The sequence below is a fragment of the Bubalus bubalis genome, chromosome 8 (genome assembly GCF_019923935.1).
Source record: "Bubalus bubalis isolate 160015118507 breed Murrah chromosome 8, NDDB_SH_1, whole genome shotgun sequence".
NCBI classification, from domain to species: domain Eukaryota; kingdom Metazoa; phylum Chordata; class Mammalia; order Artiodactyla; family Bovidae; genus Bubalus; species Bubalus bubalis.
The window spans coordinates 33224116-33251145 of NC_059164.1; the positions used below are offsets into that span (position 1 = coordinate 33224116).

Below are 27030 nucleotides of genomic sequence, written 5' to 3' on the forward strand. Positions count from 1 at the left end.
CCCCTTCTTCATCCTTCTGTCAGTGAATTTCTCCTACTTCATACCACAGATTAGCTGAAAATGGCTTAAAAGGTTGTCCCCTTTAGGTACATTTGTGCTTTGGATGACTCTAAAGAATTAAATGCTTCTCTAAGGATAGTTTCAGAGACTTGCAGGCCAAGAGGAGAGAGAATTCTGATTGGGAGTTATCCTGGTATCTTTCAGTTCACACTGCCTTCTCAGCTGGTTGTTAGCTGAAAAAACATTGTGTCTTTGTAATAGGAGGTAGATCTAGTCCAAATTTTCCAAGGTGTATTCCAAGGGATGTGAGTTGGTTTTCTTGTGGTTAGATACTTTTAAGAAACTGTAAATAACAGAATGAAACAGGTTTCCTTGCTGTAGAGATTCTTAGAACCTTTATCACGCTCATGTCAAAGGATGTACTTTGAACTTCCAAGTGGGTATTTAGGTTGCTGCATTTTCCGTCTTATTTGATTATCTTCCTCTTTTAATTTTTATGAAGCACCTTCAGCATCTATGTGACACAAAACACACTTTATAGAGCACCAATCTAGTCCAGCCCTCTAGACCACCTAAGGGAGGAAGCAGTAAAGTGATGTGCTCACGGTTCACTATTGAATTGGTTGGACTAGAAACTTGGTTGTCTGAGTCCGCAACATCCTTAAAAATCCCAGTTGTGGTCGTGGGTTTAGTATCTGTCATCTCAGCTAGACTGAATACAGGAACTTGCCCTCTTGCATTGTCATTGTATTGTTAGCAGCCAGCACAGCACCCGGCACACAGTGATTAACCAGCACTTGTTAAAACTGAATTGAGATTGATAATGGGTGGACATGTGTTGTCTGTTTCTATGTCTCCTGTTCCCCCTCCCAGCCTACTCCCTACCACAACGCTATGTTTGAAGGGGTCCGTGTCAAGTGCCATACTTACACTGAGAATACGTGGTCCCGGTTCCACTGACACTGAACCTGTTCAAATGCAGCCTGTGCGTGACCACATTCTTCTGGGGTTGAAACAGGATGATGTGCACCTTAGGTGCAAACAAACATCCCAGGACCACGAAGCCACTCAGGCTAACAGAGATGCACATGGTCGTTGTCTGCACCTACAAGAAAAGGTTGCCTAGTTAGGTATCTTGACTATAAGTCCAATACAGTGGTCAACTCAAGAGAATGCTAAAAAAAGAGCAAACTGAAAAAACCAGATCATCTACAGTTCTGTTCTTATTCTAGCCAAACCAATACAGCAATTATGTTGAATTTTCTGAGCCTGGGATCCACAGGGAACCATTGCTGAGGATTTGTAAGCAAACACTCTTTGTGATGGGTGTTCCTCAAGGCTTGCCAAGACTTCCCATGGACCTTCTTGCTTTGTTTGTTTTCTTCAGTATATTTGTATAAAAGATACTTCTGCAGAGCTACTGAAGTCAGAATCTTAAGTAGTGAAATATCACTACTAAGTGATGGAGTGACTCGATGTCTGATGGTTTGAGTTAATCAACTCGGCTTGTTGAAGGTTTACTATATTAAGAACAAATTTGATCCTGTTTCATATTTCTGTCTCTCTTTCATGCTGGGGGTGCTGCCTATCTGCTCTTGGTTTCCTTACTCAATAGTGGGGGACAATGTCAATTTTCTTCTAGGTACCTACTCTTAAGCATTTCATTAGCATCTCTCTGGAATTTTGATACATCAGATACTCACTAGTCCATCTTCGTTTCCCTTTCTTTCAAAGAAAGAATTTTCCCTTTATCCCTGAAAGCAAACCTCAGAACTCGGTTTTATCATCTCCTCTTTTTATTCTCTTGCCTCCACTCTTCATCTTCTCTGATCTTCTCATTTGTCCTGGCTTCAGCTCCCATAAATTTTTCTGGAAAATCCCAAATTAGATTCTACATATTTAATCACTCTTGGTATGAAAAATGGCAATTAATTATTTCTTCTATCAGTTTCTACTCAGAGTAGCTATGGTAAATCCTAGAGTCATTTTAGAGTTCTTTTTCCTTTTTCTTAAGGCAATGCTATTACCAGATAGCAATAATTTCTCATGCCCCAAAGTGTCTGACCTTCCTCTGTAATCAAGGAAAACTGAAGACTGAACAATTAACTAGAAGAGCCACATAGTTTTAGAAGATTTCTTCCTGTTTCTGATTTTTTTAAACATCAGGTTACATGTATTTCATAACTCTTCAGAATCTGCCTTTACTTTAATTGCTGAAAGTAAATCTCTCCTCACTGTCTTAAAGCTTCTGCTCCCCTAACCACTCCAGTGCTCTCCAACTTGCTCCCTGATTTCAGGCTCCTTTAACTTCTCAGAAAAGTATACTATCTAATTCCATGATGGAAAAGCCTTGATCAATCATAACTATGTTATTCATAGCAAGTCCATTACTAGCACAATTGTTTTACATAGACATATAAAACATGTTATTAGAACTGTGTTCTCCCTGTCTCGGATCTAACTGTGGTGCCGGTATGAGAGGGATCACTTATCCCATGAGGGTGAGACAGGTTCAAATGTGCACATTTTCTAAACCTTTTCTAAAAGCACTTCTATAAATGTGAAACTCATCACATGTTTTAAGACATTACAAGGAGAGGAGGAGGAAGGCTTGTGTGAGAAGAGCTTGCACAAAGTTGTATTGTGAATTCCACATCCTCTCTACTATAGGGGGATTGTACCCATCTCCTCACTTAAAGTCTAGAGAGAAGGGCATTGGTGTGGCCATTCACAGAAGGTCTGATGCTTTTTCTGTGGAGGGAAGATGCTCTGACTGGGAGCCTGATTCCTAGGTGAGAAATGGCCAGTTACTTTTGTACCACAGCAAGGAGACTTGTGAATGTGTTGAAATAGCCCTTAAGAATTTATCAAAGCAGAGGCTATGTGAGTGGGATGCTGGACAAGATGAGCCATGGGATAGAGAACCATCAGGGGGAATCTAAGGGCCATGTGGAGGGGCCTGGAGTCTTTCCCAGGATGGGAAGGAGGCTAGAGGGGGAACAGCTGGATGTTCTGGGCCTAAGTGTGACAACTTAGAGTAGAAAATTGCCAGCCAACTCACTCAAGGACCTGCAAGGAAAAAAAAAAAAAAACAACCAGTATGAAATTTCTGATAATCACATGAAAACATCCTTTAATCATCTTCCAGATTATCCCAAGGATGTGTCTTTAGCCACTGGGGACTCCAAGATCATAAAGCCATCCTGTTACATAAGAACTGACCTACTTCTTCCTTATTACTCTTTAACCAGAGCTGAGGAGAGAGCAACTGGTGGACTGGGGACTATGAGCTGGGAGAAAGGGGAAACCGACTGCTACCGCTTGAAGGCAGGCCAGACTGCAGGAGAATATAAGATTGAATGTTAAGTCAGGATATGGTTTTGATAATTACATGGGCAAGGCATTTGATTTTCCTAATAGACTGTTTCTCACTGAAAATTATTGTAGGACCTTATGTTACCTAAGGGTGCACAAATTCATGCACCTCTTGAGCATGGTCACCTGTTGTTCTGTCCCAACACTAACACGGTGCCTTTCATGGTGAACACCCTGTGTTTTTGTTCTGTCCACTGGGATTTCCATCCAGGGCTGGGGGGTGATTACTCTCACTCACTACTAAGGGAACAATGGGAGGCAAAACTGAAGGTGCATTTTGGTCACAGTTTATGCTGCAATATTAAAAGGTACCTTTTAATTTTTTAAAAAAACCCAAGTATCAGCCTCATAGTTTCAATTGCCCAATTCCTTCTATAAATCACACTATAAAAAGTCTGTACTTACATATAATTATTTGTCCTGCATCTTTGAACATTCCCAGCTCACGCTGTTCTATTTGCATCTTCCTCAAGCTCCTAGCAACACCTGGCATGGTTAACCACTTCCTGGATACATCCTTCCCTCACTGACAGTTCCTCATCTGAGTTACCTTTGCTAACTTTTTTCTCTTCTACCTGAGCTCTAAGTGCTGGAGTGTCTCAGAACTCAGTTTTGGATACTCTTCCTTTCACCATCTCATTGAGTTCCAGGGTATAAATACTTCCTGTGTGGATGATATTCACACATGTAGTACTACTTCCAGCTTATCCTCTGGGCTTCCAAACCTATACACTCAACTGCTGTCTTGGCGTATCATTGTGGATATAGAGGAGGCAAATCAGAATGAATCTGTAAGCAGAACTTGATCCTTTCCTCCAAGTGTCTCCATTTAAGTGACACCAAATGCCACCCAACTGTGCAGCCCCAAACCTGAGAGTCATCCTCAATTTTTCCATTTCTCTTACACCCACACTTCCAGTCCAATAGCAAGCTGTATTTGTTCTTGTGGAAGATAATCCTCTATGATCTCTTGGGCTTCTATATCTTTCAAGCAGCAGCTCTGACTGCCTTTGTTCCAGACTTTCTTTTCAAGGGATTTTTATTGCAAAGAGCCTTAAGAGATGGAGATAGTGTCTGTGAAACAAGGGACCAGCATATCATCCATTAGAGAAGACTCAGGTTCCCTAATCTCACAGTTCCTCCGGGTATGCCACCACTGACTATGCGGTGGTTACAGCCCCTTTGCCTAGTCTGCAGGAAGTAGGGCTCAGGGAACCACAGCCAGTGCTAAACTTCCAGCTACTGCTATTGCTTTGACTTATAAAGTCCTTTTTGTCAGCGTCCACAAGACTGTGGCAGGCTAGCATGGTAAGTTAGAATAAGTTGAGTAAAATCCAGACTTTATGGTCTTTGACAGCTGTGACGGTGAGATTGGAAAGGTTTTCTCAAAGAGGAAATGTGGGCTGATTAACAGGCCTCGAGAGAAGTCCAGAGAATCTGTAGCAAACAGGTTGACCAAACTATGTGGTCATCCAAGCAATAAATAGTGCTCCACTTTATTGCCATCAACGAAGAAGATTTGAGGGATGGGGTCGCAGGCTGAGTAACAGGAAGTGGGTTTAGATAGAGCTGCTGGACCAGTACTGAAATCATTGCTGACTCTCCCCTGGGCATGGGGTGGATTTCCTCCCTATTCTGATTCGGGTCCTTGATGGGCAGAAAAGTTCCACTCTTTTTCACATAAAAGATGCAGGGACATGTGACTACGCTGACCATGAAAAGAGAAACCTTGCAGAGACGAGGTGAGTCATTGGGACTTTGCCTGCCTCCCCTGGAAGATGAGGGAGGCAGGTGACTATTGCTTGTGAAGGAGGAATGGCAACAGCTGAGCCCCTTATGGCTCATCCCCAGCTGTAGTCTCTCTTGCCAAACTTAGATCCATTCCAAGATGACAAAGGTCTCAGCTTTTTTTACAGTGGAAACTGGGCTGCAGAAAAGGAGCTTTGGTCCTTTCTATGAGGTTTCCCTGAAACAGAATAATGCTTTGGAAAACCATAGATGAGGCACTGACTAGTATTTGGGCTTTTACTGACCTGCATTGTGTTTAAAATGCTGACAAAAGTGCTACACCAAAGAATGAGAAACTGATGGGAGGAAATCTAGAGAGATTCTTACAGTCAGCTGCAGTGCTGGAACACTTGCCTAGCTCTATGCTAAAACCAGGCAAGACACTAAGCGATGTCATCGTGTTGAGATAGCAAATGCCCTGAGTTGAGATGGATGCCTTTAAAAATGTTGCTGTCTATGTGAGTCAGTGCCAAGTAAGCTGAAATACACAAGCAATATTCCCTAGGCAGATAGGTGCCTGGCTCTGGCCTCCTGAGTCAAGGGGACCCCAAAGTTGAACAGTGACAGTAATGATGATCTTGCCATTCAGTTCAAGGTTCTGGGTGCTCAGAAACATCGGCTCTTCATTCAGTTGAACCACACATAGCTCTACATGCTTGAAACACAGAGCAAATGTGCTTTCCTTCCTGGCATGCAGATTTGCCTGCTGCCTGGTTCTTCCCTTACTCTCCATCCTGACTGCAGCTGCCTTAAGAAGACAGGAAGGACTGGGTGAAAGTCTCCCCATCCCCAGCAGTAGCTGCCAACTGTATGCACCAGACCCAGTATGCTGGGAAACTTCGGGGAGGTAAGAACTCAAATATTTATGCTCTGTTGGTTACAAACAACCAAGTCACCATCCTACCCAGACCCATTAGGGAGAGGTTAGGGCTGGGATCAGAATGAGACAAGTGAGGCACTTGCTTGAGAGGGAGATTTAAGGAGGCATCCCAAACTCAGAAGTCAATAATATTTTGTTGCAACGTTTCTTAAAAATTCTTGCTAAAAGCCTACGATGAACACAATAGCCACCTTTTAAAAACAGGATAAGATTGGTAACAGTGCTGGGCAGATTCTAAGAGAAGGTGAAAGGTCAGTAGCACTGACCTTGTCCTGATGACTGTGTGCAGGTGTCACCGGCCCACTCTGCATTGCCTAGTGGGAACTGGGAAGCCCGCACAAATGCTGATGTTCTGGCTACAGTGGTGGCCGTGAGTGATCAAGTCCTTTGTCTCTGAATCAGGAATCTCATGTCTTCTGTCAGCATCCCTGAAACTGTGGTGGACTCACCTGTTAGACTGCGGGATGGTTTAAAAACCCTTCACGGTTCCTGACAGGTTCTGTCTCCATCACTGACATCCTACCCTTGGCTCCAGTCACCATCAGCTCCAACCGGAACACCTACTACAATACCTAACCACTCTCCCCTCTCCTGCTTTTGCCTTTCTGTCATATAGTGTCTTCAGCAGATTGATTTTTTTTTTCTAAAATGTGAGATCACTAAACTGTTCTGCTTATAAGTGAATTTCAGTGGTTTCTTTTTCCATATAGAATAAAATCTAAACTTTTTGCTATGTGCTATGAAGTCCTAAGTGGTCTAGCCCCCCACGCCCTGCCTACCTCTCATATAAAATCACACTTCCATCTGCACATTAAACCGTAGCCACATACACCTTTCTTTGCTATGACATTTTTGCCTAGAGGCATTTGTGCTTACTGCTTCGTCTGTCTAGTGTGTGGAATTCCCCTGTCTGGCTTTTCCATCTTTCAGTAGAGTATTATGAAATGGGTACTAGGAGGGGTGGCAAAGATTTTTTTTTGAAAGAATGAGATGTGATACATTTCTTTAAGTCTTCAAATATTCAACATGGGAACACTGAAATTTCTTTGCAAGTACTTAAACCTTGTAAAAAAAATTCTAAAGTCACCCCCAAGTCTCTGCCTAGATTAAGTGCTTTGCCTGTCCCAACCCCAGAAAAGAATCTAGCACCTTGAAACCTGAAGTACAGTCCTTTGCCCAGCAGCATCTCCATCACTTAAGAGCTTGTTAGAAATCCAGAATCTTGGGCCTCATCCCTTCTCACTGAATCAAATGTTTAGCAAGATTCCCAGGTGTATACACCTTAAAGCTTGGGAAGTAGCATACCCCCTCTGCCTTCCATCACAGCACTCACCCCTGCATGAGTTATCCTGAATTTTCATTTGTTCATTCCTCACTCTCCATCTTTATTTCCTCTTGTTCCCTACTAGACTGTAATTTATAAAAAAGGAGGGGCTGGCCTATGTTAATTGCTGCATCTCCAAGGCCCATGATAAAGGCTCAAATACTTTTGGAAAACATGACTGAACAAAATACTTAGTAATTACCATTTTAATTTTTTATGGAAAACTTTCCACCCAAACATGGCCTAATTTTTTATTTACACCATGTACACTATGTATTGAATCCCTGATGACTCAGTGTTGGTTTCTTTACACTATCTAGGATGGTTATGTTGCAATAAAGAAGGAGATGGTCTGGGTATTCCTCAAAGATTCTTCACATTTTTGGATTCTTACCCAAGTTTTTGCTTGCTTTGTCTTGATGCCTCTTATAGCATCAATTAGTCTTGCTTGTTTTAGGCTTTACTCCTACAAATGTATTCCTTCTATTAAGAACAGATAAGTTTGTGGTGTAGCATGAAAGGCATGGATTTGGATCCAAAAATCTTGTCCTACTATTTCTTAACTGTGCCACCTGGGAAGTTAATTATCCTCTGAGTCTGTTTACTCATCTTTCCAATGGATAATGAAATTTGCTTTCCAGGGTGCCAATGAGAGTAAGTGAGCTCAAGTATGCAAAGCATTTAGCAGAGTAAGGTCTTGGAGGTCGATCAGGTAGAGTCAGTTCCTTTCTTTCCCTCTTACCTTAATTATGTTACTTTTTTGCCCAAGCAAACAACCAACCAAAAGAAAACAAGAAAAATTAAAAAAAAAAAAATCACAAGACCTCAAAGCCCTTAAACATTATTTAAATGAATTCTTTTACCTGGTATAATCTGACCAAATTGCCAGTTCCCATGAGTTTCTTACTAGACTCCCCTTATCTTCCATTTGAGTACAACCGATATTACCATATTTTCTTGGTTCATTTCTATTTTGCTTCAAGAATATTCCCTTTAAGTCTTATATTCTCTAACTACCTTAATTGCACTTTCCAATGAAGGTCCAGGGTGAAATCTCACCTTTTTAAGCAGGAGTATTCCTGGAAAGACCAAGCTCTTACTGATCCAACTCTTTTTTTGAAACAAACAGGCATTTAAGAGTTTGTATCAGTAATTTAATTATAAACTATTCTGCGTTAATCTTGAATTCATTCATTCTTATTATTTTTTCCCAATTGGAGTATAAGCTTTTTGAAGACTGGAAAGGTACTTTATACTTATGTGTAACTCCCAGTGAGTGGCAAGGTACTGAGTCATAAAACCTTGTTGACTGATGTCCAAATTTCTAATGCCAGTTCTTAGATTAATGGGTACTTTTCTAGTGCTGCTGATTCTATCTGAGCCACATGGTTTACCTCGGAGAAATTTAAAAACTCAGTCTAAAACAAGAGGCCTGAGTTCCAATACTTCATACATGAAGGAAAACAAGTGTAAGAATTCAGGGGTTGGTGGGCATTGTGGGCAACAGGAGTGAGAGTTCTGTCTAGATACATGAACACTACTCAACCAGCTAATTGTTGCCTGTAGGAATTAGGGTTCATGAGTTTCACTTTGTTAAGAGGAGCCAAGAATCTGGATAGCTATATAAAATTTCTCAGTTTTCTAACTTTGACAGATATTTCAAAGAATTTCAGAACAATGCAGGCCACACTAAAGCTATCTATGAGATGAGAAGAGCATGTGATTCATTAGAGCAGTGATTTTTAATCGTGGCTGTAAGTGAGAGTCACTTGGGGAGCTTTGACAAATCCTGAAGTTCAGGCCACAGATCAGGCCAATTAAATCAGAATTTCTGGGGCTCTGCCCCAGGTATCAGTATTTTTTCAAAGCTACCCAGTTGATTCAATGTGCAGTTGAGATGAAAACCACTGTGTTGGAGGCTCTGGTGTACCTTCTCGGTTCTCTTGTAAATTCAGGGTTGGCATTATTGCAAGGATAAGTGAGACCTCAGAAGATCTCTGTGTGATTTGTTGCCTTAATTAGCACACACCTCAAAACACTCAACTTTATTGCATTTTACACTCTATGCTGCATTTCTCTAGTAACTTCTGCCATGTGAAACTTTGGGGCTTCAGTTAATTTCATTTAATCATGATACTGCTATCATGTTAAAGGGGGGAAAGTCATCTTTAGAAATAAATGCTAGTTCATTCAATGAAATGAAATTTCATTCTAAGTAGTATTTTCTGCTATTTTTTTAAATTAGCTTTTTTGAGAAAGAATAGTTTCAAATCATATGTTGAGGCTGAAATAATTAACAGTGTAATAACCATTTTGCAGTCCCAATACCCCAAGTCCTAACTACTAAAGATGGCTACCTAAGAACTGGAAAAAAAAAAAATCCTTACAGGTCTTTAAGACGGTGATGTGTACTGAAAAATAAAAGATAGAATCAGGGGTGTTAAAATACATGAACTGTAGTTCTCCATTTAATCCCCACACTCAAAACTTGTGGTGCATATAATCTGGCCTTTGATTTTAGTTCTGACCTCTGATTTAGTTCTGATGTTTTTTCCTTTGACAGATTTTCAAAAATTTTTATAGATAGCTTTAGAAAGCCTGACTGTTACCCCAACACTGAATATATATTCTTCATTTTTCTTGTTCTTCCTTTATGGTAGTCCAGAGGTTTCAGTCATATGGTGGTGCATAATTTAATAGACTAGACACACCAAGCTTTGCCAGTCTCTTGATCTGTTGCTCTAAGTAGCTTTGTCTTATTTTTGAGCTGTGATATTCAAGAGCTTGGCAACATAGGAACTGCTGATAAACAAAAGTTTTGGAGACTATTCTAACCTACAGAGGCACTTTATTTGGTGAAATCACAGTGTAACAAGGAAACCATAATGCCTCTGGAAAACTTGATGATGACTTAAGAAATGTAGAAAATAAAAACCGATTGCTTTAAGAGGGAAAAATTCCTATACTCACTCATACTCATTCATTGGAAGATACTAAAATTACAATTTTAAGTGCAAGAGCAACTGATGGATCATTTCAACAATTTGAAAAGTTTTGATGGAATGATGAATCAGTTTCTTTCAGAAAAGATGATAATTATATTGAAGCCCAGAACTTTGAACTAAATATCACTGAAGACTATATGAATAATGGTGTAATTAGATTGCCTGAATATAGACAGTAAAATTTTTAACTAATTCAAGGATTACATATATATACCATGCCTACAGGAACTAAAGTTGTAGGAAAAGTACAATAAGTAAACATTGTATTTTAACCCATTTTAGAGAAATAATGATGCTTATCTGAAACTCAAGTGAGAGTTTTTAGGTCTTTAAACTGATCCTGGCTTAATATTGCAAGTCTGCTTTAACTTACAGATTGATCTATGGTAGCCCGGTCCTCTTGTGTCTAATTTAAAGTATTCTCATTAGATTTCTAGTGGTGTAAGTCTTATTCTCTCATCACTCACTTTCTAAATTTAATTAAAAGTTTTAAAGGTGTGTGTGTGTATTATACTTTTCTCCTACCAGATTATAAATTGTTTGAATGACCATGCCATATACATGTATCTTCCTTTCTGTGCCTAGCACGTTTTCCACATAGTAAGCACTAATTAAATGCTTTTAAAACACAGTGAATTAATTTCCATATGCAACATGGCTGTTCATCATAGCATTGTTATTTAGCTACCTAATTGCTGAGATAAAGGGAGTCTATTGTACATTCTACATAACAAAACAGTAGAAGGATACAAGAAGAAAGAAAAGGAGAAACCATTCCAAGACTTACTCTGTAGTCACTTGATGTCACATAAAATATAGGGAGGAAGGCCAACCAGATGATGCACGTGGTGTACATGGTAAAACCAATGAACTTGGCCTCGTTGAAATTTTCTGGGCACTTCCGCGTTTTGAAGGCATACACAGTGCATAAGATGACCAGGACTACGTCGTAGGTAAGTGAGATCAACATGCTGGAATCTTTGACGTTGCATTTTAGGATGACTGTTTCCCGCTTCTCTGGAAGGGTGTGCCGCCTGGTGCCTGGAGCCTCCAGGATGAGCCACACAGACACGACCACGATCTGCACCAGTATCAGACCCAGGCAGATGAACACCTGAGAACTCGGGCTGATGAATTTTGGCCTCTGAGCGCCATTCTTTACCCCATCGAAGATGCGGGCAATGCAGTTTGTCTTGGTCAGCAGGGCTGAGTAACAGACAGCGAAGGAGGTCCCCAGCCCCAGTCGGCGCAAGGCGCAGATGACTGGTGACGGCTTGGAAATGAAGAAGAACGTCATGCAATAGGACAGGCCAACCCCAAACAACAGGATGTAGCAGAGCTCCCGGCCTGATGCTTTGACCAAGGGTGTGTTGTTGTGCTTGATAAAAACAGTCACAACCATGCATGTGCACATAAAACCCAGGCAGGCAATGGTGACTGGACCAATGGCCCAGGCGTCTTCCCACCTGATGTAGTCCTCAGGAAGGTCAAAGCAGCCAGATAGGTCTGCAGTGGGCCACTGCCCAAGGCCGCAATCTATACAGGTAAACTCATCAGCCAGGTATTCGTAGGGCTCACAGGGGATGCAGATCCAGCAGCAGACATCCCCTGGTTGCATATTCTTCATTTCATTGGGTGCACAAGGGTCGCTGCACTGGGAAGTGGGCATTGAGTTCCGGGACCAGTGGATAGAGTCAACATCTAGTGATAAGGTTTCTGACCAATGACCAACCTTCAGGTAGGAATACTTGCCACCCACATACTGGAAGTTGAACACGTTGTATTGTCCCATGCCATCTCCAAAAGTGTCAAACTTGACAATGCTATCTACACCTTTATTTGCGATGAATGGAGCTGTGATGTGTAAAGTAAAAGAAAAAGAAAAGAACACTGTTTAGATGTCTTAAGTATGATCAGTCAATGACTTTATATCATACACTTAGCAGAACTCAAATACCAGGGAACAAGATTCCAAGGCTGAGATAATTTATCAATTACCATTGAATTTACATATTAAAAGCCACTGGAACACTCAAGCATTCATAAATTCATTCACTTAACATTCCTGAGTGCCTCCTATGTGCCAAGTGCCAGTGACAATCCATGAGTACAATATAGTGTCTGCCTTCAAAGGAGCTGATTACGTAACTGGGGAACTGGGGAACTGGGGAATGGCAAACATGCAGTCATAGTCTGTGTGGTATATAAATATTCATTTCTTGAAAAACTCCAAATAGGAATTGGACAGAACTTTGAATCACATCTGTATTATTTATTGAATGCAAAGCAATTAAATATTTTCATGGAAGTATATAATTAAAAGGAAGATTTTTTTTTTCTCCTTCAAAGTCAAGAAAAAATATTTTCACCATAAATGGATGGTATTTTTCTTTTAAACAGTTTAGATGATTCAGATGGAAAAAAAAAACACTCATCCATAATCCTTCAACTGTAGTATTTTCATGTTTTGGAGGATAATCATTCTGACTACATATTTGCAAGCCATCTATATACAGCATGCATGCTAAGTTACTTCAGTCATGTCTGACTCTTTGTGACCTTATGGGCTATAGCCCACCAGGCTCCTCTGTCCATGGGACTCTCCAGGCAAGAATACTGAAGTGGATTACCATGCCCTCCTCCAAGGGATCTTCCTGACCCAGGGATCAAACCCATGTCTCCTGTGGCTCCTGCATTGCAAGCAGATTCTTTACTGCTGAGCCACTGGGGAAGCCCCATGCACAACATACTCCTATCTATCTATCTACACACAACCTGAATATTCTGAAGGCACCTACCATATGCAGAAACTATGTAATTGCTTTAAAGTTTGTTCCTAACTGTACAGGATTGGTACCCTCAACACTGTCTCCTATAGCTGGAGAGTTGGACTGTGAAGAAAAGCTGAGCACTGAAGAATTGATGCTTTTGAACTGTGGTGTTGGAGAAGACCCTTGAGAGTCCCTTGGACTGCAAGGAGATCCAACCAGTCCATCCTAAAGGAGATCAGTCCTGGGTGTTCATTGGAAGGACTGATCCTAAAGCTGAAACTCCAATACTTTGGCCACCTCATGCAAAGAGTTGACTCATTGGAAAAGACCCTGATGCTGGGAGGGATTGGGGGCAGGAGGAGAAGGGGATGACAGAGGATGAGATGGCTGGATGGCACCACCGACTCGATGCACACGAGTCTGGGTGAACTCCAGGAGTTGGTGATGGACAGGGAGGCCTGGCGTGCTGTGATTCATGGGGTCGAAAAGAATTGGACACGACTGGGTGACTGAACTGAACTGAACTGAAGAGCAGCCACTGTCTAGGCGTGTCTGGTTCCGCTCTTCCAGCTGCTGCTCATCATGTCTCTTGCCAACATCTACTGCCGTTTTTATGCCACCTTCTCTGGTTGACTCTGTGCCTACTATTTCACACTGCTGACTTTTACTCTTTCCTTAAATGTAGAGAATGTGGTTGATGTCTCTGTGATGCGTAGACAAATTTTATTAGTTAGGGTAGGCTTGCCTGTGTGGATAAATAGACCCAAATTATTTAAGCATTCAAATACAATACAAGTTTATGTCTCCCTCATGCAGCAGGCTAAGGTCTTGATCCATGGGTATCTCTCCTTCACACGCTGATTCAGGAACTCAGGTCCCTTCCATCTTGAAGCTGTACCAATTCCTAGGGCCTCCTTCTCATCAGCATCCACCCAGTGGAAGGAGAAAAAGAGTATGAAGTAGTTGCATCTGCTTTCTAAAAGTATAAACCTGGAAGTGGCACGTGTTTCTGTTCACATTTATTGACTAGAAATTAGTTACAGGGTCACACCCAACTTCAAGAGTGGCTGGGAAATGTGGCTTCTACAGCTCTTTTGTGCATAAAGGACCTCTGGGAGGATGCCCAAGGATAGTGGTTACCAATGGCAAGAGATGGGAAGTGGGCAGATGCATGGCAAAGATGGGTGGGAAATTTTTACTGAATTCTTTTATATTTTTGCATTTTTAAGCATATGATTATAATAACTATTCAAAATACAATAATAAAAAAGGAAAATATACATTAACAATCAAGGAACACCAGATATTTGAGTAAACTTCCAACATGAAAGACAAACAACCAGAAAAGGAAATTTGGCATCAATAGAGACAATGCAGGGAGCAAAAGATGAAAACTTTATAATAATAATGAGCTCAGAGAGATAAGAAAAGATGCTACATCTAGGAGATAACTACAGTCTATTCTTAAAAAGGAACATTCAGAGAGCAAGAATGAACTTTTGGAATTGAGAGCAGAAAATAGAAATTCAGTATAAGGATTGAAAGTTAAATTTGAAAGAATTCTCAAAGTTTGACCAAAATGCTCAGAAGGAAAGTAGAAAATAAAACAAAGATTTGAGAAGATTCTATGGAATTTCAGCATTCAATCAAGAGATGTTTTAGAAAGAGAGAAAGAGAAGTAGAAGGAAGACAGTATCAAGAGAGTCAAAGTAAATTATTGGACAAACTGACTTGGGAAAGGGTGACAAGAGACTATTGCTCTTTCTTATGAGCTTTGTCAAAGTCACATAAAAATTATGTATCTGTATTATTTTTATAAAAATAAATTATAAAGTTAAAAAGTATAATGAATAAGTGGGCCAGGTCAGGCAGAACAGCTTGCAAAGTAAATAAATAAGGAAAATGATACTGCTGCAAATATTATCACAAGTGCTTGGTAAGTGGGTGGTAAACAGTCGTTTAGTGGAATTTTTTAAAATAAATTTCCCTCTTATTAAATCTGTCTTATTAAATATGTAACAAACCCATTGTCAGCAGAAGTGTTCTGATCTGTAGTTTGGAATAAAGAGCTACTGTGTGTGCGTGTTAGTCACTCTTTGAGATCTGAGAGAGTCTTGCCTGAAGAATCCCATGGGCTGTAGCCTGCCAGGCTCCTCTGTCCATGGGATTCTCCAGGCAAGAATACTGTAGTGGGTTGCCATTTCCTCCTCTAGGGGATCTTCCCAACCCTGAGATTGAACTTGGATCTCTTGAGCCACCTGCAATGGCAGGTGGATTCTTTACCTCTGGACCCCTTGGGAAGCCCTTGCTATGTCTATACTAGAAGGAAAAAGAATGAAAGGGGAACCTAGAAGAAAAAGGTAAACTGTATCTGTCAAATATTCCACAAGGGAGAATCTTCCTGTACCTGAATGCTGATCCAAACACGATTGACTTGGGTAGTGAGGAGGCAGGTAGGAAAACCTAGCTCTTTCTCAGGTGTTGCTGGAGTGACTTCAAGTGACGGAGCAGTGTGAAAGTATCGATCCTGTCACCTTCCTGATGCATTCAGAGTCGCTTCTAAGTCAAATGACTCACCTGGGAAATAGTTCAAGTCCAGTGATCCGGAAGTATGGTTCTCTGGAGATGAGCTGTACTGTTCTTTAGAGTGTTTTCTATTTCTCGAGTTGAATTTCCCCAAGAGAACTAAGCATCATTCAAAATGGAAAGATAAATCACCTCTGTTGTTGTGGTAACCGCATGAAAGAAACTAAAGAGGTTGGGGAAGAATTGGAAAGATAGCAGAGTTTTTGTTTTGTTTTGTTTTGTTTTTTTTCCCACAAAGATTAAGAATCTTTCTCCAAAATCTACTTCACTGCGCTGCTGCTGCTAAGTCGCTTCAGTCGTGTCCGACTCTGTGCGACGCCATAGACAGCAGCCCACCAGGCTCCCCTGTCTCTGGGATCTCCTGGCAAGAACACTGGAGTGGGTTGCCATTTCCTCCTCCAATGCGTGAAAGTGAAAAGTGAAAGTGACGTCGCTCAGTCGTGTCCTACTTCACTGCGCTAGTGTCTCAAAATCAGGTCTTCATGTTTCAGAGGAAACCTGATCTGGCCTCGAATCAGGAGACTAATTTCTCAGTTTAGCTCATTATCCAGTTAGTTCTGGTCCCAGTTTCAAATGGATTTATTCTGGAAGTTTCATACCAAGGTGACCAGCCCTCCTAGGGTCCGTTTCATAGAGATGAGGCGGGTCGATACCTTATAAATGCCACAGGTCAATGGCAGGAGGAAATTAAATCAGTTCTTTATTTTTTCCTCTCAGACAGAAGTCCAATGTGGCTCTTAACAGGCTGTTAATAATGGGAATATAACTGCCACTGCCTGGGTTCACGTCCATAAATGCTAATAAAGATTGCAAGAGCTACCAGCAGCAACATGGCTCCAATTTTACAACCAGGCCATCACTGAAATTTCTGTGAACTCTTTTGATGGATTGGAATAAAGACTTGGGTGAGAAGACAGAAAATGGCTTTTCCCTTGAAAGACCTTATTAGGGGTCAAGAGGTGAAGAAATCAAAATCCTCTGGCTGGAGCCAACAGAATCCTTTACAAACATCATGCAGCAGGAAGACAGGAAAGAATAAAAACAAACTCTTGGCTAAGTGTAATTAATTTACCTACTGATTAGGAACACAACTGCCAAAGCATTTCCACGGTTATTTACCACCTGAGAGTGGTTGCTGAGGCACAGCACCATCTAGATGTCTGAAGTGCTGTCTGATACAGGGAAAAATACTGGCTAAGTTCCTCAGGTGCAAGGGAAAGTGAGTGTTCTAGAAAACCTACTGAAAGAACATTGCATTTTTTTAGGGTTAAGATGGTATAAAGACCTCTCCAGTTCTCCTGAGAAGTTAGCACGGCAAACACTTCTGAGGTCTCATTACACGTTTTCCTGTTTCCCTATCTAGAGTCTACATCTTATGGCTGAAATTTTCAGCACTGAGGAGGCTCAGAAAGGAACAATGTTTCCTAGACTAAGAATGAAGAGTGTGGAGGCAAGGCACAGAGAAAATAGCAGTGAGTGGAAATTAGTGAGATTTCGATCTCCTTCAGCCCCAATTCAGGGGAAAGGCTCAGGGTCTGCTTTTTTTTTTTTTTTTTTTTGGTTTTAGCTGGAAGGTTCACGGTGGCCCCTGAATCTTGGTTAGGGACCATTTTTAACCTGAGCTAATGTAACTACCACATCCTTTTCTACCCTCTCTTCCCCAAGTCCTGATCTCCATTACATAATCTATTGCTTTTCTTACATGCCCTATGATGAAACTTTTCATTGAAATACATATACAGAAAAGGGGTAAAAATAAGGATTATCACAAAGTGAATACTCCTATGTAACATTATGGGTGTTAGGAAATGGAACATTGCCAGTACTCTTGTTCTATCCCTGTCTACCCTTGCTTCTTCCCAAAGGTACCACCATCATCTTTAAGTACCATGAACCATGATTGCCTGATGTTATGCGTGATATGAATATAGAATAAAGTATGGGTTATGTAACTCTAATATCTTTTGCTCAAAATTAAGTTTGGTGAGATTCATTCAAGTAACATTAAGAAGCTATAGTTGGTTTACTTTTATTGATGCATCATATTTTATTATATGGGTGTGCCACAATTTACTTAGCCATGTTGCTGTTGACAGTTATGCCTTTTCCCCCTTCTTTTTAAAGTCTTCATCTTATATGAATTATGCTGCGTCTTTAGCTGGGTTATCCCAGCAGTAAACCTTAAGACTAGATTTGGGTTCAAATAGTTGATTTGAGAGTTGATAGGGAAATGGAGAAATAAGACATACACAGGAATGAATCCAAAACAAGAGGTGTGCCTGAGCGCCATGGGTCTCATTCTCCCTGGGGTCTTTACAGAATGGGTGTTGGGACAGAATACCAAAGCTACTCACTAGTTGGGACGGGACAGCTCTCGTTTAATAGCTGCCCCAGGCCCCATCAGCTGCTCTAGGTACAGGCAGAGCATGGCTCTGTGGCCAGAGAGAGCCCCCTGGCAGAGGGTCACAGAAGCTTCTATTAGGAAGCCCTTGACATGTATGAGAACAGTGAGTGCTGAGGGAATTTGGGGGAGGAGCCAAGAGCATCTCCTGCGTGATGCTATGACCTTTCCGATACATGTGTGCACTTCTGATGTGTGTATGTGTGTACAAGTGTACATATGCACATGTTGACAGTAGTAAAACTTCTATGTATGTGAGTTCCGGTTGCTCCACTTCCTGAATGTTGCTGCTTTTGAATTTTAGCAGTTCTGATGGAAATGCAGTGACATCTCAAATGTTGTGCCATCAGGCTACCAGTTCTTTCTCTGTGTTGGTACGGTGTCCTGTACATTTAACATTAAGAAAATCGAGTACATCTTGGAAAAGTTTCCACTGTATGTCCATCTCTTCACTAGGTCCTAAGCCTCTCATTCATCTTTGCTGTCTCATCATCCAAGGCAATGCTGGGCACGCCGTATGCATTCACTGACTGTTTCCTAAATTGATGATTAAACTTATTAGGTCAAATAGCATCATTCTAGGAACTTCAAACACATGCCAGTGAGTCATACCAGAGACCGATTAAACATCAGTCTTAGGAAATGGGCCTGCACTTGTATTTTGATAGTTTCAGTTCAGTTCAGTCACTCAGTCATGTCTGACTCTTTGCGACCCCATGAATCACAGCATGCCAGGCCTCCCTGTCCATCACCAACTCCTGGAGTCTACCAGTTTACTGTATTATTATATAGCCATGGTTAACAGCCAGTGGTTCTCAGCCACGGAGAAGGCAATGGCACCCCACTCCAGTACTCTTGCCTAGAAAATCCCAGGAGTGATATTTCCTCCCAGAAAATATTTGACAATGTCTGGAGATATTCTGGTTGTTATGACTCAGGCTGGGGGCTGCTACTGGCATCTAGTGGAGAGAGGCCTGGGGTGCTGCTAACCAGTCCAGAAGGCACTGATCACAAACTCACAACAAATAATTTCCCAGCCCTCAATTTCATCAGTGCCAAGACTGAGAAATCCTGGTCTAAGGTAATACCTGTTTGGAGTTTTAGAAATAGTTTAATAATCTCAAACCTCTTTAAAAATTGAAAACATCCATTCCAGAGAAATTCTTTATTGGTGTTGTAAAATGGATGTTATAATTATCTAGTCCTTTTCCTTCCTCCAGTCATTTCCAGCTTACAAAGTCCTTTCGGTGTTCTCCTTCAAAGTCCTTTCCTTTTCACATTCGTCAACAGCTTTACTGCCCCTGGTCCCCTCTCCATAGCCTCTCACCTCTACCACAGACCCCATTTCATACAGATCTCTGTGATTTTCTTTTATCCATTTTGGAAAAAGCAGCCAGCCTGGCTGGGTGTCTCCTGGCTGTCAGTCACCTTGTAGGAGAGCAGCCGTCTCTTGTGCGTCACAGGGGTGGGTGTCAGGGACCCTTTTAGAGCAGATCACAGCAAGAAAAGCTGTCGGGGGGCAGGCAGTGGGGTCTCTGTGGGAATTTTCTTCCTTTTTAATGTGACATCTCCAGCACAAATCTGAGCACCCAAGAACACTGTGACTTTGCAACACTCACCAGAGGTGTTCAATTTTACGAAGAGAAATTGTGAATTCTGAGGATAAATTTAATCTGTCCTCATGCTTTTAAAGGTGACTCCCTCACATGAATTGAATAATTTAATCGCATAGATTAAAAAAAATGCTTCCCTAAACCAAAGTTGGATACAAGCACATGTCCATGTCTTTGTTAAAAAAAAAATTAAAAAAAGAAGGCATCTGTTTCCCATTGTCCTGCCCTTCAGTCACTTGGCCTGCTGGGCTCCAATTCTAAATGCTGCACGAGAGTGAAATGTGAAGTTGAAAACTGAGAAAATCCCTTTCAGAGAGGTGATAGTAAGTCAGCAGTAAAAACTGTTAAAAAAAGAAAACCTATTTAAAAAATAGTAGCAGAGCTAATATTCTGAAGAACATAATCACGGTTGCAAGAATACTTGATAAAATGAGTTTCCCTTTTTAAGCAAACAGTATAGCATTTCATATAAAAAGCCAAACAGCAGAAATTTTATTCAGCATTCATGGATGAACACCCACAGATAGGCAGGGCAGCTTAGTATGTGGTAACTGCAGATTCTATGAGGGAAGCAAATTAATTTCTAGTCTCCTGCCTTATGCATGCCTGGACATGCATTTGACACTCTGTGTGGTATGGTGCAAAGAGAATACAGGGGAAATAAATTGCTTCTCCTCCCAGTATGTGGGCCTATTGTTACATTGTCATGTTTTTCCTAAATGACTGTAGCCTAGCAGGTCTTCACTGAGAGGGACTGCATCAATGAACTCCTGTATGTTGAGTGACCTTGTCAAGGCATCAGGCACTTTCACACACTGTTAAAAATTCCAAACCTGCATCTTCCCAAAAGGATTTCTGTTCCGCTGGAAATAATTAAGGTGACAAAATTGAAAGTAATTGCTTTACATTTTCACCCCAATTTGTGCATAAAATCTATTTTGAATTATTCTAAAAATAAAAGTGCAAAGGGTATCATAAATCTAGTTATTTTGTTCTTCTTAGAAAATATTCCTAGAAATTAGTCAACCTCAGGAATCATTTTAAATCAGATGAGTCTTCTGTTCTTCCTCCAATTGTGTTAAATTAACTTACTGATAGACCATAGCCCTTATATAATTATATGGTATATTATTATGTAATTATCAGTTATACAGGGCTTCCCAGGTGGCGCAGAGGTAAAGAATCTGCCTGCCAATGCAAGAGATGCAAGAGATGTGGGTTCAATCCCTGGATCAGGAAGATCCCCCAGAGAAGGAAATGGCAACCCACTCCAGTATTCTTGCCTGGAAAACTCCATAGACAGAGGAGTCTGGTGGGCTACAGTCCATGGGGTTGCAAAGAGTTGGACACAACTGAGCACACACATACATGTCAATTATATAATTAGACAATATATACTGACATAGTATCTATAATGTATATAACATTATATATACTTATATAATATATAATCATTATACTTAAGAGCTGTTAGGATTCCATGACCAAGTTAATTTTATCTATTATAAAGTCATATATATATATATATCATTTTCTTGCATAAATTCCCTCATTTCCCAGATGGTACTTTTACTGCAAACCCAGAGGACTGGGCATTGTTAACATCTAGGACTTTACCCAAAGTCATCCTTGAAATCAGCGAGAACGTGATCTTATTTGCTGATAGCATCTGAGCAGGTGTGTAATAATGAAGATGGCACAAATTGTTCTTGGGACTCATCTACTTCCTTTTTATCTTCTTTTTTTCTCAGCATGCTTTCTTGTTCCCAGTACCCCAGCTTCCCACATAGCCCTAGGCAAAAGTAATTCCCATCAAAGTACTAGATTCTGTTTAGGTTACTCCTTTCAGGGCTGTTCATAGTGAAAGAGATCATACTTAGAGGACAGTGTGAAAGGTCATCAGAGATACATTATTGATGATGGAATGTGATATCTCAGTAGAGAAAGAATTTGGGGCAAAGAAGGTTTGTCCAGCTTTCCTAAAACAATACCTTTCATGTTTTGGCCTCTGCCCTAAGAAAGAGGGATGTCTGCTCCTTAACTTTACCTCTTTTTCCATCTTATCTTTCTCCTCCACAGAAGAGAATCTATGGATGTGATTGGCAGAGTCTGACGTTCATGGATTGTTTTTCCCTAACTGTCAGAATCACAGTGATTAAGAAAGACAGGCAGGTACTCTTCTACCTCCCATGGCCAACTGATGGAGGCACCAACCCCTCAGGGCTGGCCTGGACCATCATCATGCCTGTGTTTGCACCTCTAGTCTGCAGAGTATGCAGACATGCTGACATTTGTCTAGTAGCTCTGATCCTCCTCCAGGCTCTCTGTTCCTCCTGCCTGGAAGATGCGGGGAATAAAGTCCTGATACTCACTCCTCATGTAAACAGACATTTGGATTTGTAGGCTTTGAATCTGCTCTAAAGATTCAGCTGTTTAGAGGGAGGAAACCAAAGCTTTTTTTCTGCTTCTGGCCTTTGCCTTATATCCTACCTGTAATATCATGGCAGCATTGTAGGGAGAGAATGGTGGGAAGGAGACCAAGCCCTTGCTCATTTTTTTTAACAAACATTGAAATTTGTTTCCTCTTGGCTATTGATCCGTATGTACTAAAACCCAGGAGGAGAAAAAGGAGAATAGGGATTTGGCACTAACGCCCTATTTCAGGGAAGAGTAAAAAGAGAGGAATGAGTCTCAGTTGTTGGAAAAATGGTTTAATGGCAGCATTCAAATAGCTAATGTTTGTTTTCTTTCAAATTGTAGTTATGGGGCACATGCACTTGTATTAGAAGTAAAAGGACAGGGAAAAATTATAGAAAAAGCTGAGAGGATGGGAGGGGAGGAGTCAATACTGGCTGATCCAACTTTTTCCTGAAACTGAATAGTGAGGACTGCTCTTACCCTAACTCTGGTTCTCATTACAGTATGTATATATGAACAGCACCTCATGTGATATCTGGCACACAGGGAGTGCTAGCAATCCCAAACTGTTATTATTACAATGGATTATTGTAATAGCCTCCTAGGTGACTTTCTGTATCCAATCTCTCTCCTCTCCCTGCCCCCCTTTATTTTACTGGTTCACACTCCTATTATATAGCCTGGTGGTTCAGTGGTAAAGAATCTGCCTGCCATTGTAGGAAATGTGGGTTCAACCCTTGGGTCACGAAGATCCCCTGGAGAAGGGAATGGCTACCCACTCCAGTATTCTTGACTGGGAAATCTCATGGACAAAGCAGCCTGGCAGGCTATAGTCCATGGGGTCTCAAAAGAGTTGGACACGACTTAGCAACTAAAAACAGCAATATATAGCATACTCCTATCTATCCATCTGTCTATACAACCTTAATATTCTGAAGCCACCTACAGTATGTGGAAGCTAGGTAATTGCTTTGAAGTTTGTTCCTAACTGTACAGGGTTTAGTTCTTAGAGCATCTAATTTGTGAATCTATTTTGAGAATCATCCAGAGATTGATGTGGTATACAGCCTTTCCCCAAGATTTGGACTTCCAAACTTTATTTCATTTACTTCATTGAAGGACGCCTAACGTCTTGTGTATTGGTGATCCTTGGGACTATCCCCTCCAGAATAAAGTATCATGCTAAACTCCACAGTCCTGCAAAATCCAGCCCATCTCACTGTTTGTATCTTTCACTTTCTCCCTTCACAATGCACAAGAAACGCCAACAATCCTCTTCCACTTTGCCGTGATGCAGCCTGCGCTTTTCCACCTGCAGCTCAACTCTCCCCTTCCCTGTGCTCCGTATGCCCTCTCTTTCTTGTAAATGCCTGTGAAATTGCTCACATGGAATTGCTGCCCATTGGTGAATCTCAGTTGAAAGTGTAATTCCTCTCTGAGCCTACATATAACATTCCTTTTCTTCAGCGTTCATCGTCTTTCTCTTAGTATAGATCGTCTTTGTCTCTCTTTTCCATTACTATCCTTGTTTTGAGCTCCTCAGTGGCAGAAGCCAAACTTTATTATCTTTCAGAGATTGTAACCTGGGATCCATAGGCTAAGATCAGCCTGAGAAATAGTTTTATTTGTCCTTTACTGCATTAGTAAAAGTGTTAGTTGCTCAGTCATGTCCGACTCTTTGTGACCCCATGGACTGTAGTTCTTCAGACTCCTCTGACCATGGAATTCTCCAGGGAAGAATACTGGAGTGGGTTGCCATTCCATTCTCCAGGGGATCTTCCTGACCCAGGGATCGAACCCAGGTCTCCCGCACTGAGGACAGATCTTCATTGTCTGAGCCACCCGAGTATTTGTAAAACACTTGAATTAGCTTTACTAAAATACTGAGAGAAAACTTTAGATTTACAGAAAGACCAGATAACCCTGGGCCTTTATTGAAAAACAGCCATGGCTGATGGGAGTTGCAGTTCAAATACATACCTGGTGAGGTATTTGAACGTCCACCCCTCAAATAATGCCTAATACAGAATAGGTCCTTGAAAAATAGTTTTTTTTAAGCCAGGTGTAACTACCTCAACAAATACCAAGGGAGACGGAAAAATAATCCTACTATTTAGGAAGAAAATTTAAGATTTCAAAATTTGATTTTCTTTTCAAAATGAGGAGAGAGGAAGTAACCAAAGGAAGTGTTTTGGTGGAGAACGCAAGTAAACAATGATGCCTGACCATAAATGAACTCTCTTCTGGGGTTCCAGCGCCCGTGTGTATACCTGTAGCAGAGAGTGATTCATTGTTAATAAGTTGTTTATTTGCTCTGGGACCCCAGTCTAGACTGAGAGCCCCATGAGACCTGGAACTATGTCACGCATCGATTTTCACTGGAGCCTGCCTGCCTGCCGACGCTGGAATCTGGGTTTCATGGCTCACTGGTTACTTACTCGTGTTTCGGTGACCCGAAGAATTTCTGGGCCCGTTCCGCTGACAGTGCTTGGTGTAGTGTATAGTGTACTGAAAGGTTCTATCACTCTCTGATGATTAGAGCATCTGTCCTCTGGTAGGTAGTTGAAAAATGGTTGTTCAATTAACGAATGAATGAGAGAGTGAATCAGTGTCTACCATTGTACAGCCACTATGTTGACAGCCAGCTGGTTCTCTGAGTCTTCATTAAATGGCTTAGGTCTGTTCCAATAATCATTACAGGAACCACAGCTAATCTATGAACCATAGTTCTTTAGATTCCAGACTTCACTGACTTAAATTAGACTTAAACCGCCTAAGTGTTTAGAACATAATATATTTATTTATAGCTAAGAAAACTTTCCTCTTCATTCAGCTTGTTACCATGGGGTATATTATCTGTAATATTGTCTTTGTTTCCAATTTTGCAAATTGCTTATGAATTAACTGCGTCCCACCACACTCTAAACCTTGCCCGAGTACCTCTGTTAGATTTGGATGTCAACACAAACACACACACACATACACAAAGCTAGAGGTAGTGAAGAAATGTTGGACCTTTTCTTCAGGGTATAATTTTGGCTATGGAACTGAGGAAGAAAAACCTATGACTCTGTCTCTCTGCACTTCTAGGGATTTCTTGCCAGAAGATGGGCATGGAAGGATGCTGAAGGGGGAAGAGCCTGGAAGTGTGGAAGCAATTTTGCTTTGGAAAGTCTGTTCTGGTTTTGCTTTCCTATCCCTGTCCTTTTCTTTTGGAGAACCTATAACATGTTTGATAGCAAGGATTTTGTCTTATTAATTGTTACAACCTTAGTAGCTAGCATTTACCAATTTTGTGCTGGAGGAATGGATAAAGGAACTAGAAAAGAAAGAAAGAATGAATAATACGAGGCAGAAAGCAAGGGACCTCCCCAAGCATCAGATGATAAATTGATAAAATTCTTATAAATATATATGGTATAGTATATATTATTATAATTTATTATTGGCAGTGGTTTAGTCACTAAGTTGTGTCCAACTCTTGCGACCCCATGGACTGTAGTCTGCCAGGCTCCTCTGTCCATAGGATTTCCGAGGCAGGGATACTGGAATGGGTTGCCATTTCCTTCTCCAGAGAGTTTTCTCAAACCAGGGATTGAACGTGGCCTCCTGCACTGCAGGAAGATTTTTTTTTACCAACTAAGCCACCAGGGAAGCCCATTGTATATTATTATGATGCTATAAGTATGGTCATAACACCCTGAAGAAACCTGATATATTTAGGGTTAATACTTCAAAGCTTTCATTTGAATACTAAAAAATGTTTGCAAGTTAAGTAGATGATCTGCTTGTGTAAGGCACTTAATACATACTACCTAATGAGTTAATTTGGGAAGGCCCAATTTAAGGTTTTAATTAATTTCTGTTATCTATTTTAGAATAATGACTTTGAGATAAAGTAATTCTTCCTCGCCTCTCCATGCAAGCCCCGGGGCTGAGACCCTGGTGGAAATCAGAGAGCACCTTTTGCATGCTAAGTTGCTTCAGTGTGGGTCCGACTGTGTGACCCTATGGATCACGCGACCCTATGGATTACAGCCCTCCAGGCTCCTCTGTCCATGGGATTCTCCAGGCAAGAATACTGGAGTGGGTTGCCATTTCCTTCTCCAGGGCATCTTCCTGACCCAGGGACCAAACCTGTGTTTCTTACGTCTACCTGCATAGGCAGACAGGCTCTTTACCACACCTGCCATGCCCTAAATGCAGGTCTGGTCTACTCCCAGCAGGACAAGCCACACTCAGAGCTGTGTCTAGGCATTGGCATTGGATGTTTGAATTTTGATTATTCAGGTTTTTTCCCCACAACACTTAAACACTTTCCATGTGCTATGAGTCAGAAACATTCACCACATCAAAACTTGCCCCCAAGGGCGTGATTATTGGTTATAGAGACTGGTGTATAAATTTAAAATCACTGCAAGAGTTGGATCATCGGTTCATTTTGTAAAAGTCTGCAATCTTAATGGGATTGAATATGATCATCTGGGAACAGATAATTTTGGAAGGGTGGGAAGAATATATTCAAGGATGGTGGGGAGTCTTTGTCATTTTCCTAGAACTTGGCAGTTCCTATTTTATTTTGACTTCAAAGCACCTTCTGTGGAGCGTGGAGTGGGAAGGGATTTGTGTGTGTGTGTGTTTTGTTTTGTTGTTTGTGTGTGTTGTTTTTAAATCTATTTTGTTTTTGACTATTTTCATTGTGGCAAGTGCTTTCCACTCAGAACTAATAACAGACAACTTTGGAAGGAGGCAGTGATGATGTGTGATTTTGGCATTCATGAGACAGAACACGGTACATCTTGGATCAAATGGCTCTGAGTAATTGCACTGCAGAAATTGCATTTTGGAGGAGAGTTCATTTTTTGGTTG

General features: G+C 41.1%; 1 protein-coding gene across 3 annotated transcripts in view; it reads right to left on the minus strand.

The window, feature by feature from the left end:
* The window catches only part of GRM3 (glutamate metabotropic receptor 3), a 248017-nt gene that overhangs the window by 13894 nt on the left and 207093 nt on the right, over positions 1-27030 (minus strand). For all 3 annotated transcript variants that reach the window (XM_006057628.4, XM_025291018.3, XM_025291016.3), the window contains 2 exons: positions 11160-12226; positions 931-1105 (listed from right to left, as the gene is read on the minus strand). In XM_006057628.4, coding sequence (XP_006057690.3) covers positions 931-1105; positions 11160-12226 — 1242 coding nt within the window. The remainder of the gene's footprint in view (positions 1-930; positions 1106-11159; positions 12227-27030) is intronic.